The sequence below is a fragment of the Aotus nancymaae genome, unplaced genomic scaffold, assembly GCF_030222135.1.
Source record: "Aotus nancymaae isolate 86718 unplaced genomic scaffold, 86718_ANA_hifiasm-v0.15.2.pri h1tg000015l_1, whole genome shotgun sequence".
NCBI classification, from domain to species: Eukaryota; Metazoa; Chordata; class Mammalia; order Primates; family Aotidae; genus Aotus; species Aotus nancymaae.
This window is the reverse complement of record NW_026988427.1, coordinates 8,841,481-8,860,540: the sequence shown is the minus strand read 5'-3', so window position 1 is coordinate 8,860,540 and position 19,060 is coordinate 8,841,481. Positions and strand designations below refer to the sequence as shown.

The following is a 19,060-nucleotide window of genomic DNA, read 5'->3' as shown; positions in this document are numbered from 1 at the left end:
CAGTAGACAGATTAACAGGAGAAAAGGCATGCACATTTATTACATACATGCACAGGAGTCCCACGAAATATGACACAAGTAAGGGCCAGATTGATGAAGTCTAAATAGCCTTTGAGCTCCAGAAACTGGGGCTTAGGGTTTCTAGCAGGTGGCCAGAGATGATGGGTTGTTGAGGGGAGGAAATGGCAAGCAAAGGCCGTCTTGTCATGCAGATAAAATCTCTCCAGTAGCCCAGTCCTCAGAAGAGATGGTATTAACTTCAGTCTCCTTTCCTGTGAGTCAATCTTCCATGTTTTATGAGATGACAGGGAAGGGGCAATGGCATTCTTTCTGCAGGAACGTCCCTTAGAAAGATAAGCAAACTTTAGAGGGCCCCTCCCTGTGTTTCAGGAGGGTTTTGGGAGGGAAGAGGAGCGAGCGATGGATGGTCAGAGACTTTAGTTCAAAGCATGCAGCCTGCCACAGCTCCATACTTAGGGGTATCATTTTCTGAGCACCAACACCAGTTTCCTAGGATAGGATTTTAAAAATTTAACTCAATAAATGCAGGGCTGAGCGAGGTGGCTCACGCCTGTAATCTCAGCACTCTAGGAGGCCAAGGTGGGCGGATCACGAGGTCAGGAGATCAAGACCATCCTGGCTAATACGGTGAAACCCTGCCTCTACTAAAAATACAAAAATTAGCCGGGCATGATGGCACGTGCCTATAGTCCCAGCTACTGGGGTGGCTGAGGCAGAATTGCTTGAACCCAGGAGGTGGAGATTGCAGTGAGCCAAGATCTCTCTCACTGCCCTCCAGCCTGGGCAACAGAGTGAGAGTCCATCTCAAAAAAAATAATAAAAATAAAAATAAAAATAAATAAATAAATGCAGGGGTGGTGCAAAGTATGACTTATTTTTTTCCAATTATCCCAGTACCTCTTATTAAAGAATCCTTCCTTACCCTTGTTTTGAAGTCTTTTATTGTGTAAGATTTTCTAGAGAATAGAATCTATTTCTGGCTCTTCATTCTTTCCATGAGGTGTAGATTATTTTTACACCAATGTCGTATTTTTCTTGCTACTTTGTAATATGTTCTAATATTACATATTAGAGCAAAGGAATTAAACACCGCTCACAAAAAGGAAAGAGAAAAAAACCCATGCAGTTTTTGTGAAAGCAGATCAGTGGTTGCCAGGGGCTGGGGCTGGGCAGCAGGTGGACTAGAGGGCCACAGGAGAATGCTGGGGGGTGACAACTATTCTGTCTTCATTGTCAGGTTGGTTACATAACTCTGCATTTGTCAAAACTCTAAGTAGACCCAGAGAAAAATAAAACCATGAAACCATTTGTCCAAACATTCTTAAGAAGTCCGTGACAGTGATGGCAGAGCATCACCCCAAGTGCATGGCCCTTCTGACTGAGGGGCCCTGCGTGATTGCACAGATCACACACACTGCACACACTGGTTCTGGCCCTTGCATTGGCAGCTTCCTAGGCTGTCCACGGTCTGCCTGGCTCCTGCCCGCTTCCAGAGAGGATGCCTCCCTGGGACATGCCCCACACTTCCCTGTGTCCAAGTCCGGGTCCATCTGGGAATGCCCTCATCCCCTGCTGCTCCCAGAGAAATCCCTCGAATCTTAGTGAAGGCCAACTTGGCCTTCGCCGCCTCAGGGAAGCTTACCTGCCACCCCACCGCCTGGGACAGATGAGTGAGTCAGCTGGGAACGCCCATGGGCCTCCAACCTCTCCTCTTGTGACATAATCACTTTTGTTTTTGTTGCGAGAAGGATCACTTTTTCTTTTCTGAATCCAATATGGAGGCCTAAGCCCCCACCCACCAGGGGGATGGGTTATCTCTACCTGAACCGTCACTGCAGGGCCTACGCCCTCTTTGTAGAAACCCCTAACATCGATATCCCCTTAGTCTCAGAGAAATGTACCTGGGCTCCCACATCGGCTTCCTCTGCCTGTTCCATGCTCTGCTGACCCACTCACCACCATGGGGCCCCACTGTTGTCCCTAGGCATGTCTTAGCACTTCTGGATTCTTCTCTGTTCTTTTTACCTCCTACCTGGCCCAGTCACTATTTGGAGTGGCCTTTACTATCTCCAACCTGTGTGGTCTCCCTCCCCCAGTCACAGGTAAGCCCCACCAGGGCAGGGGCCCAAGGGCCTTGACCACCTTGGCTTCTTCATCTGAGAAGGGCCCCGAATACATCACTGGAATGAATGGCAGCTGGCCTTGGAGTCCCTGTGCTTGACACAGACCCGGTACCCACGAATGGTGAATGAACATTCAGAGTGTCTTCCCCACCCACCCCACCCCAAGCTCAAGCCCATTCTAGTAAGGGGGAGCTCTGATTGCTCCTGACTTCACATCCCACCAGTGCCTTCTAGAGCTGCGGTGAAGACACCGCCCTACCCTGGCAATGCCCACAGCTCAAAGGAGACGGAGGCAAACCAACAATTAGAGCAGCACGGAAAGAGCTGTCAGAGCGATGCATGGGGGCTGTGGGCTCAGGGAGGAGGGAGTGCCCAGGCAGGGGAGGTTTCTCTGAGCACCGTGGGGCTCTGTCTGCGGGATGAGGTCTCAGAGGGCTACAAGGGCCTGCCAAGGTTGGAAGGAGGCACCACTGTCAGTGACCAGAGGCCACTAGTGTGTCAGAAGCCTCAGGGGATGGGCCAAGGGGCCCAGAGAGCTGCTGGAAGGGTTGACACTGAGTGGAGGACTGGAGGCCCCAGAGGCAGGGAGCCCAGCAGCAGGAGGCAGCCACCTTCTGCAGAGCGGGCTGCCTGGGCCAAGCCTGTCGGGGAGGGGCTGCAAGGATGAACCAGGGCAGCTGGGGAGCTGAGGCCCCGCCAGCAAGTGGGAGGGGCTGCCCTGAGGTGGTAGCCACTACAGTGACACCTGTGATCAGTGACACCTGTGGTCGGCTGGCCCCAGAGCCACCCAGCCGGCTGAGGGACCCAGGAACTGGTTTGTCCAGCCTGGATGAGTTGACGGGGATGCGGCTCTGGCTACGAGACGCCCCAGGTTCAGCGCTGGTGCCCTCCCCCTACATCTGGGCCTGGCTTTGGTTTCTGGCACAGCTGCCAAGTTTTGGTACCGCCCACCCACTCCCCACTACCTGTACTGGCCAGCCCAGCTCCTTAATTGCTGGGTGGGGAACTGTTCTGCAGAGCTGGTAAACCGAGGTGGACCCTGGCACCAGGTGTGAGGGCACCTGGCCTGACCAGCCCCTGGCCATGGGGGGTGTGATCAAGGCATCTGGTCAGCACTTGGCTCTGAGAGGCTCTCTGGAGGAGCCATGTCCCAGAGATTTCCGTTTGGGGTGTGTAGGAGTTTGGCCTGCCTGACCTGGGCACGCCCCCTTTCCCTCCTCAGGCAGACAGCTCAGGTGTGGGCCTGCATGGGTCTCAGCTAGGCCTAGGGGTCTGTCTGGGACACAGGCTCCACCCAAGCCTGGCCAGTGCCAAGACAGACTGGGACTGACAGGAAGGAATGGGCAGCGGGTGGGGCCCGGAAGGAGCCTGCACGGTCTCCAACCCAGAAGCTGGCTCCCAAACACACCCCCTCAGACACACCCACCACCCACAAGCACATCTTTACACACACCTGCCACTTACAGGGCCATAAACACACCATCCCCACAGCAGGCAGTGTACACGCTTCACTCTGTCCTGAAAAGGCAGGGTCCCCCAACTTATGCTTCATACCCCTCCCCCAGCATCCATGCACACTAACTCCACTTCACAACCAGGACCCACCTGTGGGCCCTGAGGGGCTGCCAGGCGTGGCCAGGGTAGCCAAAGGGAGTGACCTGGGGCTCTCTGCAGACAACTTCTCAGAAGTTCCCTGAGTTGCCCTGTCAGGGAAGGAACTGGTGAGCTGACATCAGCATGCAGGCCCCCTGGGGCAGGGGCTCATCTAATTCAACCTGTGCCCCCACACTCACAGGGCCCAACACAGCGCCTGGCGGCCAGTCCACCGATGAGTGCGTAAGGAAGCTGAGCTTCCCCTCAAAGGAAGGGGGGACACCACTTGCACAGCTAGACTGAACCTGTGTTCCAGACTCAGGCACCCAGGGGAGAAGCAAAGGCCCAGAGGGCAAGCCAGGCCTCTGAGAGGCCAGGGGCAGGTGTGGGTTTTAGGGACCAGCCTTAGCTGAGAGCAGGGATCTGGGAGTGCTGACAGTCCTGGGGTCCAGTGCAAGACAGAGGCAAGGCAGGTCGTGGAACGCTTCCTCCTGGGAGAGCTTTCCAGAATGCAAACCAATCATATTTCACCCCTACTTAATAATGCCCTATAGCTGATGGGGGAAACGTTCCCATTCCTTGCTGTGGTAAAGGCTCTTTCCCAAGAAACCCACAAGCTTTCCCACCTCTCCTCCTGCACCTTCCTACGAGCATGGAATGGGGCAGAGGGAGGGGCCAGGAAGGATCCTGTCCTTCCTGGCCCCTCCACTCCTAGGGCCCCCTACTCCTATGCAGGGAGGGGCACACTACAGTCAGAGAGACAGGAGGTGGGCTCTGGGAGGGGCAGGGCCTGAACCTGTGTATACTCCAGCAGTAGCTGTCTTAGGCTGACCTCAAGCACCTGGAGCCCAGACTTCCCACCAAGAAAACATTTCATGTTCTCAAAATGCCTTGTTTGACTCGCCCTTTGTTTTCTTGGTGTTCCCTGGTATTGTTCCTTCTGAAAAATGCACTGGTGCTAAAGAAAGGAATTTCAGCCCACACGGCAGCTAAGGAAATGTGTGGGGCTGAGGCAAGGAGCAGGATTCCTCTGCTCCCAACACACACGCCTAGCAGCCATGCAGACAGGTACAGGGTAAGCCCTCCCACTGACCATTGCCATGGGAGGAGCTGCTGCCCAGGTGAACGGCCTCAATTCCAACCATCCATCATTCTCTGGTCTCAGGCCAGGGACAGGCTCAGCATATTCCCTGGGCTTCCTGGTAGAAAATGTGGCTTTATTCTGGAAGAGGCCAGTATTCCCACTCTAGCCCCCTTCCATGGAGGAAGGCCCCAGCCCAGTCTCCAGCCTCCCTCCCTCTCACCTGCCCTTCAGGACCTTGGGGCTCTTGATCCCCAAGCCTCTTTCTCTGGGCCACACCCACTCCAGGGAGCAGGGCTGGGCCCTGCCTAGGTGCTCCTCTGTCAGGAGGGCCTTGTCCTGGCTCCTGCCGAGGCATTCTACCCAGCCCACGGCCCCACCAGATCCCTCCTCTCCTTGCGCCTCCCCAGCCCTGGGCTGGCCTCTGCAGGTTCCACCCCAACCAGTGTGAGGGAGGGCTGAGCCAGCCGTCTCAGGGCACCTTCTGACAGTGTTTCTGCTGTCAGCTCGCTCTGCTGGACTCAGATCTTGGAAGACTCGAGCCGGGGACTCCAGGGTGTGGGGGGCTCCCGCAGTGCCCGAAGTTCCTGCTCCAGTGCCTGGTTGCGGCGGTACATGTCCATGTAGCCCCCCTGGATCTCCCGCTGGTAGCGCAGCACACGCTCCTTCTCCTCCTGCCAAGTCCGCCGCTCCTGCTCAAAGCGCAGTGCCTGCTCCTGGCCCCGAAGTCGCTCCTGCAGCAGCTCAGCCCGCAGCTGCTCAGCATCGTCCCTGGCCTCGCTGCCTCCTGCCTCCCCGAGCAGGCCCCTGCTCTTGCAGTCATCAGTCTCACAGCTGCCTGGAGCCTCCTCCCGAGGGGCCTGCTCCTGCAAGCTGCGCACAGCCTCTCGCAGCCGGGCCAGCTCTGCGTCCTGAGCCTGGGCTTGTGCACGGCTGCCCCGAAGTTGCGTCTTCAGACTGAAGATCTCGGCCAGTTTCTGGGCCAGTTCTGCCTGGGCTTCCCGCAGCTGCTGCTTCAAGAGGCTAATCTCTGCTGTCTTCTGGCACACCTGGGGGATGGGGAGGACGCAAGCAAAGTAGGGTGTGGGGAGCTGGTTTGGGAGGGGCAGGCAGAGGAAGGGACTGGCAATGGAGATGGGAGAGTCTCCGAGCCCTGTGGTGTCTCTCACCTCCCATCGGGCTTCCTCCTCTGGTCGTGCACTGGGGTCGGCCTCTGGGAGGGTGCCGGGGGCGCGAGGCTCTGGAGCCAGGCCCTGCTGAGCCCGCAGCTCCTTGCGCAGGCGCCGCTGCTCCTGCTGAGCTATGAACAGCTGCAGCTGGAGGTTGCGCTCGCTGCGCTCAGCCTTCTGGGTCACCTCGTGCAGCCGCTCCACATACAGGCGCTTCAGCTCAGCCAGCCACAGCCGCTGGCGCTCCTCCAGCACCTGTCAAAGGGAAGAGATGCATCCACTGTGTACTCTTCATGTCTGGCTACTGATCATGTCCTGTGACCCTATGCCATGCACTTTAACCCGGGATGTCCTCCGCTCTTACTCCAAAGGTGTGGTGTCCCCATCTCATGGCCCTCCCAGGGAGCCTCTCTCCTTCCTTCCCACACAACTCTCAGGCAAGGACCCCCAGTGACATGAACGTGACATCCCCACCACCTGGGATGCAGGGGAAGGAAGCCAAGACAGCTCTCTCTTTCTTGCTGTCTTGTGTCCACAGCCACGTGGGTGAGCTGGCTGGGACCCCTCTCTCTGGCCTGTTTCCCAGTGCTGAGGCACAGAACAGGACTCCAGGGCAGGGGCTCCCTCACCTGCGTGAAGGGGTTGGAGTCGACCTCATCGCCGAGTCCCCTCTTGAGCTCCTCACAGGTCTCAGGCAGCACGGCTCCCATCTCCTCAGCAGAGGGGCAGGAGAACTCGTAAGGGGGTGGTGGCTCGGGCAGGCAACTCAGCACAGCTGGTGGCCCAGCCTCCTTGGGTCCTCGAGAGGCCCGGTCCAGGGAGCCCCCGAGGTGGTTAATGTGGCCGAGGGAGGAGCTGAAGGGGCTAGGGCCAGTACCAGGACTGCGGCTGAAACTACCCCCGCTGGAGGAGTCAGACAGGCTGGGCTCGGGCTCCGGGCCACCCTCGTCTAGGCTGAGGGCATGCAGCAGCTGCGCCCGGGCCTGGCTGGCACGGGGGCCGGGGCTCAGGGGCGGGTGGCAGGCCAGCGTGTGCAGGCTGCCATTGCTTCGCCACAGCTTCTGGCCTTTGTGGGCCGCCAGGCTCTGCATGGACAGGAAGCCTTTCCCGTTGCCCGCCGAAGGCTTGAACACAGAGGGGCGGATGCGGCACTGCCAGGAAGAGAGGGCAGGTGTGAGACCTGGGCAGCTGCCTGCTCTACCTTCCAATGCTCCCAAAGCTCTTGAGGGATTCTCTTTGAGACTGCGGGACGTGTGCCACTGGGAGGCAGCAACCAAGCCTCAGGCCAGCCCATGGCACGATTTTCATATCTCAGCCACCCCTGTCCCCACCCCATCCCATCATCAGGGTCTCTAAGGAGACCGCACCCTCCCCACACCTGGTAAAGGGCTCGGCCAGAGGCACACCTTGTCAAAGCGACCCCGCTCCGGCAGTGACGTCTTGCTGAAGTCACCTCCCCGAGGATGTTCCCGGTAGTAGAGGGTGGCATAGTCGGCAGGCTCATTCCGAGGGGCCCGCTTGGCACTCTTGCCATCCTTCTTGGGGAGGTGCAGGTAGCTGAAGAGCTCACGCTGGCCCAAGCCCTTCCGGAGGAGGCCATCAGGCTGGCGGGAACCCCGGGACCCGGCGAGTGCTGCCCGCAGCTCTTCAGGGGAGAAGTCCTGCCGTTCCAACAGGCTGCCCACGCTGCCCATGGCAATGCCAGCAGGGCCTGGGGTTGTGGCCATAAAGTTTCAACGGGGCACAGGCAGCTGCTTCTGGGAATTGGGAAGCTCCATTAGGGGCAGGTGGGCACTGGCTGCCCAACTTCCCTGGGACCTGAAAACAAGGTGCTTGCTCCCTGTAGCTCCCCACAACCTGGCCCAGGCTCAGGAGAGGCAGATGTGGGTCCAAGAGAGAACCCCAGGACAGGATCCCTAGACTGGCAAGAGAAAGAAGTATAGGCCCCAAAGCCACCTGCCCATCTGACACTCTGCTGGAATGAGTCTAAGGAAGTGCAATGGTGCTCCAGCTGTGCACGGAAGGGCCAGTTCCACCCAGGGGCCTGTGCGGGATTCAGAGGTACGGAGAGGGGATAGGCCCAGAAGCGGCAGGATGGGAGCCCTCCTCCCAGCACTGGGCCCGCATAGAGCTAAGGAGGAGATGGACTCAGCCTGGCTGAACCTGACCTTGCTTACCCCACTGCCAAATTCCCCACCAAATTTGTGGGGTGGGGAGAAGGCACAGAGACCCAGGACCAGTGGGACTCTCCATTCCTCCTCCTTCCCATGGGAGAGGGATAACTCCTGCAGCCCCTCTTCCTGCAAAGGGTCAAAGCTCCCCAAGGGAAACATCTGGCACGGGTGTGGTTGGGGGCTTCGGTGGGAGGGATACAAACAGGAAGGGCCCAAAAGGAAGAAGGATGACGTGAACAATGGCCATAGTTTCCGGGACAGGTGTTCACGTCTGGGCAGTGGTGGGAGGGGGAGGAAGGGGCAGCTGGACTCACGCCAGCCCTTGCATATGCTCTTACTCCAAAGCCTAGCAGGGTAGGTCCCAAATCCTAACCCTGGCAGAACCAATCCAATCGGTGTGTGACCCCGGCTAAGCCACTAACCTCAGTGAGCCTGGGCTTCCGCATGCACACCTAGTGATAACACTTATCATCAAGATGCTGGGAGAATGGGGTGGGATAACATGACAGACACCCAGTCCAGGCTCTGGGCCACAGCCAGGGTCACCAGGCTGGCCGGAGACAAGCTCAGCCAGGCACACAAACATTGCCAAGAGACCAGGCTGATGGACCGTCTCCCACCTGCGCTGGGCCACGTACTCTGGAGGCGGGGCTGGTACCTAGTCCCCAGGGGATCCTGTGCACAGCCCAGTGCCCAGCCTAGAGCAGATGTGCAGAAAGGTCTGGCCAAATGAACGAATGCCACCTTCTCTGCCTCCCGCCCCCGAGCGGCTGCTCCCATCCTCGAACAGAAGCCCAGCAGGCAGGCTGCAGCTGTGTGTCCCCTACTACCACCCATGCTTCCGGGACACCCACTCCTGCCCCGAACAATGGTCGTTAGGAGGCTCCATCTTCCTCAACCATTTCCAGGTTTTGTGTTTGTGGAAGACAAAGTTCTCTGGGAGGGGGACCTGCCCCAACCCCACAGCCTCACCTCACCTTAGGCAAAAATGACTTCAGCTCTCTCTCCACCACCCCCCAGACCCAAGACGGGGTGAATCTAGATTTGCACAGCACACCCAGCCCAGCCCCAGAGAACAGGCATTGCAGGACACATAGGGGATGCATCCAGATAAGGAATCACAGGCGCTGGTTTCCCTTCTTAAAGGTAAGGTCAGTGGGGATCAGAAAGGTGAAGTGACTTGCCCAAGGTCACAGCTGGTCGGGGCTGCCCAACATCTATCGGGGACCTAGGATGTTACCACCTCCAGCCACAGGTATTGGAATGGAAGCATCCTGTCTCCTTGTGTGATACCTCCTCCCCACGACAAGCCCACTCCAGCTAGAGCCGAGGTTTGTCCCTGAGCACACTCAACTCCTGTTGCTGCTTCTTGGGGAGGGGACGGCAGAGACCTGCTCTCCAGCCTGCCCTCACTCTTTTCAGGGGACAGCAGATACAAATGCTCTGCCTTTTGCTATGCCTCAGTTTCTGCATCCTTGAAGTGGGAAAGGGCCGGGCATGGTGGCTCATGCCTGTAATCCCAGTACTTTGGGAGGCTGAGGCAGGAGGATCACTTGAGCCCAGGAGTTTGAAACCAGTCTCAGTAACATGGCGGGACCCCATCTCTATTTATTTTAAAAAAGGAAAAACAATAAATAACGTGGGAAAGACTCTGCTTGCCCGGCCTTCCTCAAAGGATGACTGACAGTCAGAGATGGAGGTGAAAGGGCTTGTGAACTGTAAGTCCTGTGTGGTCCTGGGGATGGGGACGTTGGCAGCAGTGCCAAATACGCCCACCTCACCCCAAATGCACACCGCCTCAGCTTCCCTTGGGCAGATGCTCACTTCGCGTCTCAGGGAGACAGAACCGACGCCCCATGTTCTCCATGAAGCATCTCAGGTCCAGGGAGAGTCCTTGAGCTAGAGGTAGCCACGGCCACAACAGTGCATATAACCACACTCACCACACGGTGTGCCACATGTCAGCCCCACCCAGCAGCACAGAACCCATGTTAGAAGACACAGTGCAGACAGTCACATCCAGCAGCAAACACCATCATCCAGCTGTGCACAAGGTCACCACAGCACTGAGAACCTCTCAGGACACACTGACGGAACAGCAGCAGCCCGCATGATGACCCAGGTGTCCTTCCCAGCCCCTAGGCTAGTGAAGGAGTGGCAGACAGCCCCTTCCCTTTGTCTCTCCTTAGGCCCCCACCTTCCCCACTCTGCTTCTCCTGGCTGATTTCTCCGGCTGTATTATCAGCTCCCCCAGCAGGGCTGAGGCCCCCAGCTTTCAGGACGCTCCTCCTTGCCTATGTCACAGAGTGGGGACAGTCTCTTTTCCTAAATGGGTCCACCCCACCTCCACCCCCTCCCCCAACACACATTCCTTCCTTCCTGTTGCTTGGAAGCCCAGGGATTGCCTGCTCAGGGCAGGGCGGCTGTGCAGGCTGGAGAGGAGTTGGTGGGGGAGGAGGAGGGGAAGACGGCAAGTGCCTTGCAGCCTCACTGCAACATCAGAGCAAAAAGCCGGGGCCCCTGCACGGGTCGTGGAGAGAAGGGTAGGGGGCAAGCCAAGTGCCTGGGCTTCCCTGCCCTGGGAGCTGCAAACGCCCAACCATCCAAATCTAGCTGGCTAGATTTGGGCTGGGACACTCAAGCCACATTCTATGCAGATCCCAGTTGGCCCCAATAAGGCCTCTTCACTCCTGCTCCCCGCCACCAGTCCCCTTACCCGTTTCCAGTCCCCAAGATTAGTGGACAGCACCGGAATCCCTGGACACAGAGAGGAATCTCTTTCGGACCAATCCTTGGTGAACACTGCTGCCCTGGCTGGCCAGGAAGCAGAGAGAGAGGAAGTGCTTTCCTTGTGTGTAGGGGGGTGTCCCAGAGCCTGTTAGTGGGTGCCTTTTTGGGTCAGGCCAGACAAAGGGCACTGTCACATCCTCACAAGAAGATGAGTTCTGGCATTACCCACTTCACAAGAGGAAACTGAGGTTCAGAAAATGAAGCGATGCGCCTAAGTTCATGTTCAGGGGAGAAAGCTGCAGGGAAGAAAGCACACAGTCTCCCAGGACTAGAAGTCCTCTCTGAACCCACCTTGCTTCTCCTCTGGGGTGGAACATCCCAGCCCCCACATGGGTAGGAGTACGGCCTGCCCTGGCTACAGTCAGCCCCTCCTGAGCCCTGGCCCCAGGGAAAGGTCCCACCACCTGCTGGGGGATCAGCTCTGCTAAGGGGTGTGTCTGCAGCTGCCCCTAAGGAATGGGACTGGAATGTCCCAGCTCCAAAAGAGGGGGTGGTGGGCAAGGGGGGCCCAGAGAGGGGCTGGGAGAGGCTGGCCCACCCCATCCCCTCTGTGACAGACACTTGAGGCAAAGACCAGGGGCTAACGCCTGCAGGAGTGATGCTTAGTATCACTATACAGGCCTTCCCCGCTGCAGCCCTTCTATTTCATTATCTCATTTCATCTCCACAATAGCCTCATGGGGGCAAACAGGACAGTAATTACCCTCACTCCATTTTACAGATCAGGAAACCGAGGCCTAGGACGATGAGGTGAGTTGTCCAAGACCCCACAGTGAGGAGCAGTCTCCACTCCCTGGGCAAGATCCCCTACCTCAGCAGGCTATCCTAGCCAGGGGTCACGAGTTCCCTCCATGGGCACACTGCTGTGTATGTATATTGCATGCTGCATGTCTGCCTGGCCCTCCATACAAGTTTCTCCCAAGGACACCTGCAACCAGGCTGGTCTGGACTGCGGTCCACCCGGCCTGGAATGCCTCCTGTTGACCCCCAGGTCAGGAAGAACTAGAGGAAACCTGCCTCATGGGGACTCCGAGTCCCTATGCTAGCTCTAGCTCTAGAGGCGGTAGCAGGAGCAGGCTGGCCGCATTCATTCAGTCTCGCACATGCACACCCACATACTGCCAGCCGGTAGAGGAGCTGCCCGGGAGGGCCCTGGAAGAAGGCTGATCACTGCGCCCAGGATGGCCTCCTGCGTCCGCTCCCTCCTGAGGACAGCCAGGCCAAATGTGTTCCTATGTAGTTGGGGTCAGGGGGTGGCCCAGTGGGAGACAATGGGTCCCAGTTCTCTTTCTGGAGACTGCCAGGGCCCTGATTTCGGCTTGGCCCCAGCCCTCACTTTGGCCAAAGGCTATGGCCGGGACTGGACCGCGTGCTCTGGCGGTCAAGACCTAGGAATGTCCCCTACCCGCAGACCCGCAGCTGCAGCCCGGACACGGCATGGGGTTGCGGGGATAAAGGAGGTGTTTCGGGGAGGCGAGAGATCTCGTGGGGAAGTCGGAGGGGCAAACAAGGTTGGCAGCTGCACGGAATTTCTCTTAGAAAAGCAGGGGTGAAGGCGAGGGCTCCCCAGAGCTGCGGGAGGTCCCAGAGCTACCTGGGGGGCGGGGAGGGAGGCGCGTCTCCTCCTGGCCCCTCCCTGGGGCCTGCCTGGAGCGGCTGGGCAGGGGGCGGAGGCCGAGGTCAGACTCGGGCGCCAAGGACGTCTGCCCCACCCAGCCGTGGCGCAGGGGTCCCCAGCACTGCTCCCAGGAAAGCGCGTTTGCAGGGGTTGGGGAGAGCAGCGGAGCCTGCCGCTTGCCCCTCCAGCGGAGCATCGGGGTCGGTCCCCGATCCGGCGCCTAGCTGGCCGGGAGCAGGGACACCTGGGCGCACGCCGCACCCTGCCACCCCCGCCCATCTCTCAGACGGGAGCCTCGGCCAGCGGGGGCTGCACCTTCGCCAAGGACGCCGGAAAACCATACCTCGGAGACCTGCCCCGCCCCACCTCCCGAGTCCAGCCCCGGGTCCCGGCCCCCAGACCGCCCCGCTTACCATGCTGGCGACGCGCTCGCCGGCCCGTGGCTCTGCAGCCCCCGCGCGTCGCAGCTCCCCCGCGCGGATTTGAACCCTTCTGCAAAACGCCGGCTCGAGCCGCGACTGCGAGCCAGGTCGGAGCGGCGGGGCGGCAGGCGCCGGGAAAACGCGGGCGGGCGGGCGCCGGAGCCGGATTGGCGAGGGAGGGACGCGCTCCGCGGCGCTCGCTCGCCTGCCCCAAAGGCGGAGGGAAAACCCGGCCTGACTCATCCGCGCGCGGCGAGCCCAGAGCCGAGCCCGGCCCGGCCCCCGGATGTGGGGGGCGGGGCCGGGGGCAACCCCCGCCCACCCCCGAGCCAACCTGGGCCCCGCCCAGCACCGACCGCGCCCCCGGCCCGGACCCGCGGAGGCGCCGCGCGGTGGTGGCGCGCGAAATCCGGGCTGGCTGCGCCCACGTCGCTACAGCCCTGAGCGCTGGGGCTCGGACCCGGGGGGCGGGCAGCCCCGAGGGAGGCCCACGCCCCAGAGGGCGCACAGCCCGCCCGCTCCTCCTCCTTCCCGGTTCGCCTTGCCCACCTAACGAAGAGGCTCGTGAGGTCCCTCACCTTCCGGATTGTCGCCGCCTCCTCTCCGGAAAACACGATATGCCCCCTTTGAGGCTGAGCCACAGTAGTACTTTGAGAAGTGAAAAGACTTTACCCCACTACTCTGGCTGAATTGGGCACAAAGTTATTTTCTTTTTGCCTCCAAAGTCTTCTGGGGGCAGCAAACTCAGGTGCCTCCAGGGGCCAGAAAAATGACGTAAATGAGTCGTGAGCTTCCTACTGTAAGACAGTAGGAAGACATGGAAACAGAGACACAGACACGTAAAGGATTCATACTCAAAAAATTAAAATTCTAATTCAAAAGTTAAACAAAAAGTTACCATATGACCTAGTGATTACATTCCTCAAACAAGTAATATTCTTAGCAGTGCTACTCATAGTAGTCAAATAGCCAAAAGGTGGAAACAGTTCAAACTAACAATTGATGAAGGTGTAAGCAAACTATGGATCCATTCAGTGGAATATTATTCGGCCCTAAAAAAGAAATGAAGGCCACGTGGTGACTCAGGTCTGAAATCTTCCAGCACTTTGGGAGGCCAGGAGTTCAAGACCAGCCTGGGCAACTCGCAAAACCCCATATCTGTCTTAAAAAAGAAGAAGAAGAAGACTGGATGTGGTGGCTCACCCCAGTAATCTTACCACTTTGGGAGGCTGAGGCAGGTGGCTCATTTGAGGTCAGGAGTTCAAGACCAGCCTGGCCAACATGGCGAAATTCTGTCTCTACTAAAAACACAAAAATTAGCCAGGCATGGTGGAGCGAGCCTGTAATTTCAGCTGCTTGGGAGGCTGAGGCAGGAGAATCGCTTGAACCCCAGAGGCAGAGGTTGCAATGAATGGAGATTGTGCCACTGCACTCCAGCCTGGTTGATGGAATAAGACTGTCTCAGAAAAGAAAACAGGAATGAAATACTGATGATACCTGCTTCAACATGGATGAACCTCCAAAACATTATGGCAAGTGAAAGAAACCAGACACAAAGGCCACATGCGGTAACGATGCCACTTGTAAGAAGCAAATCCACACAAACAGAAGGCAGATTAGAGCCAGAGGCTGTGGGGAGGGAGAAGGGCAGAGTGATTGCTTAAGGAGCATAGGGTTTCCTTGTGGGAAGAGAAAAATGTTTTGGATCCTCATAGAGGTGGTGGTTGCACAACATTGTGAATATACAAATGTCATTGAATTGTTTGCTTTAAAATGGCTGATTTTATGGTATGCAAATTTTACCTCAATTAAAAAACATCTTGTCTCTTGTGGACAAATTTGGCCCATGGCCCAGAAGTTTGCAACCCCTTGCGTTCTATGCTGTCCTTACCAATTCTTGTTAGGACTGCATAGAAGCATAGAACTTCTACCAATAACTTCTTTTTTTTGAGATAGATTCTTGCTCTTGTCACCCAGGCTGGAGTGCAGTGGTGCGATCTCTGCTCACTGCAACCTCCACCTCCCAGGTGCAAGCAATTCTTTTGCCTCATCCTCCCAAGTAGCTGGGACTACAGGCATGCCACCACGCCTGGCTAATTTTTGTATTTTTAGTAGAGATGAGGTTTCACCATGTTGTCTAGGCTGGTCAGGAACTCCTGACCTCAAATGATTTGCCCACCTTAGCCTCCAAAGTGCTGGGATTACAGGTGTCAGCCACCTCTCCCAGCCAGAAGAACTTCTTTTATTATTATTATTTTTTGAGATGGAGTTTCACTCTTGTTGCCCAGGCTAGAGAACAATGGTGTGATTTCGCTCTGCCAGAATTTCTAAAAGTAGTGTCAGATTTCAGAGGACCTAAGAAAACTCATTAACAGCTGCTCTGGGTCTCAGCCCTTGAGGGTTACTCACTGAGACAGATAAAGTTTCAGAGCAAGGACCCATTTGACGTTTGGGGGGTGGCCAAGGAAAGGCTTCACTGGAGCAATGGCTTCTGAGATGGTCCTGGAAGCATTTCCATCGAGGAGTGCTCCCAGCAGAGCAGATGGCAGGGCTAGAGAAGGCAGGGCACGTTCAGCTCCCTAGCGAGGTCCAAGCCCGGGGTGGGAAAGGTTAGTAGCAGGAAGGGACGAAGGTGGCACCCGAGAGCAGACCCAGAGAAGCCTCATGAAGTGAGCACTGGGAGCCTCTGAAGCGTTGAGAGAGAGAGAGAGAGAGGCTTGTGCACGCAGCTGGACGTGGGGCTTGTGAGGTGGCACAGGCAGGCAGGGAGGTCAGGTCACCTGGGTCTCTAGAGAAAGAAACAGGGCCAAGGAGGGCCTGGAAGCTGGGTCTTTGCTGCCGAGAAGGTGTTCATTCTATCAACTGAGTGGGAGAGGCAGTGATAGAGATGTTCATAAGAGGGTTTGAGAAGGTTCTTGTAAGAATACACTTGCAAGAAATGGCATGAGGAAGAGAGAGAGGGGGTCACAGATAAGTTCTGATGAAAACTCAGATTCTGGGCTGGGTGTGGTGGCTCATGCCTGTAATGCCAACACTTTGGGAGGCTGAGTCGAGAGGATTCCTTGAGCCCAGGAGTTCCCTGGGTGACATAGCAAGACCCTGTCTCTACAAAAAAATTAATAATTTTTAGCCGGACATGGTGGCACGCGCCTGTAGTCCCAGCTGCTTGGGAGGCTGAGGCAGGAGAATCGCTTGAACTCGGGAGGTGGAGGTTGCAGCAAGCTGAGATCGCGCCACTGCATTCCAGTCTGGGCTACAGAGTGAGACTCCATCTCAAAAAAAAAGAAAAGAAGGTGCTCAACTGCACTCCTGTCCATGCAGGCTGCCTTTTGTTCTCCCTTGACCCTGGCCTCCCACTGGCCTTGCTGAGGTCTTTGAGAGAAGGAAGTGGGCTGGGCAGAGGTGAGGAGGCGGAAGCCAATAGGAGGCCAGGCCTCTTTCCTCCACCATTGCCTGAACAGCATGGGAGAGGCCAAGCCGGACTCCTGCTGGGGTGGGAGGAACTTGTATTCAGTGAACTTTATTCACCTTCCTGGGCTTGCACACCAATGCCCTTGCAAGGGGCCACTTGCCCCCAGACATGACATTCCTGTAGAGTTGGCATGGGAGCCATGCTGCTCAGATGCCAAGGGTGGGGCTCTGAGGGTGCCAGGCCAGGGGAAGTGAAACCAAGCTCTCTGGTTGCACCCACTTCCTGAATTGGCTGACCTGGGACAATTTAATTTCTCTCTCTGAGCCTTGGTTTCCTCATCTCTAAAAGGGGAGGGTTAAGTGAGCTAGCATCTCTAAAGCACCCTGCACAGGACCTGGCAAGTGGCAAGCATCTGTGAAAGTCAGTTGGTCCTTCTCCCTTTTCCTTTTTTTTTTTTTTGAGACCGAGTTTCACTCTTGCTGCCAAGTCTGAAGTGCAATGGCGTGATCTTAGCTCACTGCAACCTCTGCCTCCTGGGTTCAAGCAGTTCTGCCTCAGCCTCCAGAGTAGCTGGGATTACAGGCAAGTGCCACCATGCCTCGCTAATTTTGTATTTTTTGTAGAGACGGGGTTTCTCCATGTTGGTAAGTCTGGTCTCAAACTCCCGACCTCAGGTGATCTGCCCGCCTCAACCTCCCAAAGTGCTGGGATTACAGGTATGAGCCACCAAGCCTGGCAGGTCCTTCTCCCTTTTACTTATGGGGAAGGTTTGTCAGAAGGACAGAATGCTTGTCATAGGCCTGTCTTGAAGTGCTGGAAGGCTGCGTACTCCCCACCCCGGCATGCATCTTCATTGTGGTGGGTCTGTGTTCTGTCCTCCTGCATCCATGCTGTCTGTGAGCGGACCGTATCATCCTGCAGCCACCCTGGTGAGGAGGAGTTTCCTCATCTCTCTGGCCGCCACCTTTGGCCTCATCACCTTTCTTCTTGATTATTGCAACAACCCGCTCTGGCTTCCTACTGCCCAGCCACCCCCTACTCTGCCCCAGAGGGAGCCTTGTAGCCTACGTATTCTGTCCCTACACTCCTCTGCTGGAGAGGTGGAGTCCCAGCTTCAAGACTGGTCCTGCAACTCCTTTAGTCTTTGGTCCAAGCCACTGCTACTGCTTCCTTGCATCTTTGCTCTGGGGACCGCCTCTGTGTCCTCATCTGTAAGTGGCTGGTTGTTGGGATAGTCCATTAAGAGCACCCATTGTCCTCAAGGCCCCTCCTTCTACCCTCAAGGCAAAATTAATCATCACCCCCTCCTCTTGCTGCTCCAGGCTTTTTCCATTTCTTTGCTGTGATGGTGCTTGTCACAGTGCATTATCCTCTGTCACCCTCAAAGACAGTGAGCCCTGAGTGTGGGAGACTGGTGGCCAGCGCATGTCCAGATTCCCCTAATTCCTCTTCCGGTGCCTGACAGTTGGCCATGCTCAGCTCCGAGCCATCATCTTCAAAAAAGCAATTCAGGGCTGTTTTCTAGCCAGGAGGAGGAGCTGAAGCAAGGCAGCCCTGGCTCTGAATCCTAGTCCTGTCCATGACTTCCTAGTGACCTTCCTGAGTTTCGGATTCTTCATTTGTAAAGCAGGCAGCATCCCCTGGGCATGTCCAGGGACTTGACAGCTGTGTGTCCCCTGGCCGTCCTTCACTCCTTGCCCTCCCTCGTCCTCTCTCCCCTGGAGCTGGGCCAGGCTCCAGCCTGAGGGAGGCGAGCTGGGTTCCTGGAGAGGTAGCATCGGAGGGTTTCGGACCTTGCAAAGGGCAAGCTAACAGCTAACTCCTGGTGCCAGCCCTAGGACTGCCAGCTCCTCCACAATTGGTCTTTTTAAAATTTTTATTTATTTTTAAAATTGTTTTTTAGGCTGGGCATGGTGGCTTATGCCTGTAATCCCAACACTTTGGGAGGTCGAGGCTGGTAGATCACTTGAGGTCAGGGGTTTGAGACCAGCCTAGCCAACATAGGGAAACCCCGTCTCTACTAAAAAATACAAAATTAGCCAGATGTGGTGGCACATGCCTATAATCCCAGCTACTTGGGAGACTGAGGCAGGAGAATGGCGTGAGCCCAGGAGATGGAGGTTGCAGTGAGCCGAGATTGTGCTACTGCACTCCAGCCTGAGTAAAAAAAGAGCAAAACTCCATCTCAAAAAAAAGAAAAAAGAAACTCCATCTCAAAAAAGTTTTTGGTAAAATAGAGGCAAGGTCTATGTTGCCCAAGCTAGTCTCAAGCTCCTGGGGTCAAGCAATCCTCGTGCCTCAGCCTTCGAAAGTGCTGGGATTACAGCTGTGTGTTGCCACATCCAGCCCGAGATTGTTCTAAAGCTGTGTCACAGAGGGGTATTGTGGCTGTGGAGTGGAGGCAGTGGGGCTGTGCACCCACCCAGCCCACTCTTGAACCTAGGGTGAAAGTGGACTCCTGGATGTGGGCTGCCCTCCCTGAGTCAGCAGAGCTGAGGGGGAGCCTTTGTTAACTCCTGCTTCCTCTTCCATGGGTGCCCCCGTCACCCCCAGGCAGGAGGTTGGGGTGGACGTTGAGAGCTGCCACGACTTGCTCAGGTGCCTGCCCCGGGGCAGAGCTCAGACCTCCAGGAGCCCGCAAGCACTCACGCCCTGGA

General features: G+C 56.9%; 1 protein-coding gene across 2 annotated transcripts; it reads right to left on the bottom strand.

Annotated features, from left to right (window-relative positions):
- Positions 1–11: 11 nt before the first annotated feature.
- On the bottom strand, positions 12–7,808 carry N4BP3 (NEDD4 binding protein 3). Of its 2 annotated transcripts, XM_064376598.1 has the most exons (5): positions 7,394–7,808; positions 6,617–7,138; positions 5,988–6,242; positions 5,300–5,867; positions 12–344 (listed from the first exon to the last, which is right to left on the bottom strand). In XM_064376598.1, exons 1-4 carry the CDS (start codon positions 7,712–7,714, stop codon positions 5,340–5,342), a joined length of 1,626 nt encoding a protein of 541 aa, XP_064232668.1. In that variant the 5' UTR covers positions 7,715–7,808; the 3' UTR covers positions 12–344; positions 5,300–5,339. The 2 variants fall into 2 exon arrangements, with proteins under 2 accessions (XP_064232668.1, XP_012306887.2); XM_012451464.3 differs by having other exon boundaries at positions 12–5,867.
- Positions 7,809–19,060: the final 11,252 nt, after the last annotated feature.

What these genes read in the sequence shown, in the direction of transcription:
- N4BP3 (XM_012451464.3), bottom strand. Translation starts at nt 7,714, where the DNA reads ATGGCCACAACCCCAGGCCCTGCTGGCATTGCCATGGGCAGCGTGGGC. An exon ending in AGCGGGGTCGCTTTGACAAG is followed by an intron (nt 7,139 to 7,393) that starts GTGTGCCTCTGG and finishes TCTTCCTGGCAG; the next exon opens with TGCCGCATCCGCCCCTCTGT. An exon ending in ACTCCAACCCCTTCACGCAG is followed by an intron (nt 6,243 to 6,616) that starts GTGAGGGAGCCC and finishes TCCCTTTGACAG; the next exon opens with GTGCTGGAGGAGCGCCAGCG.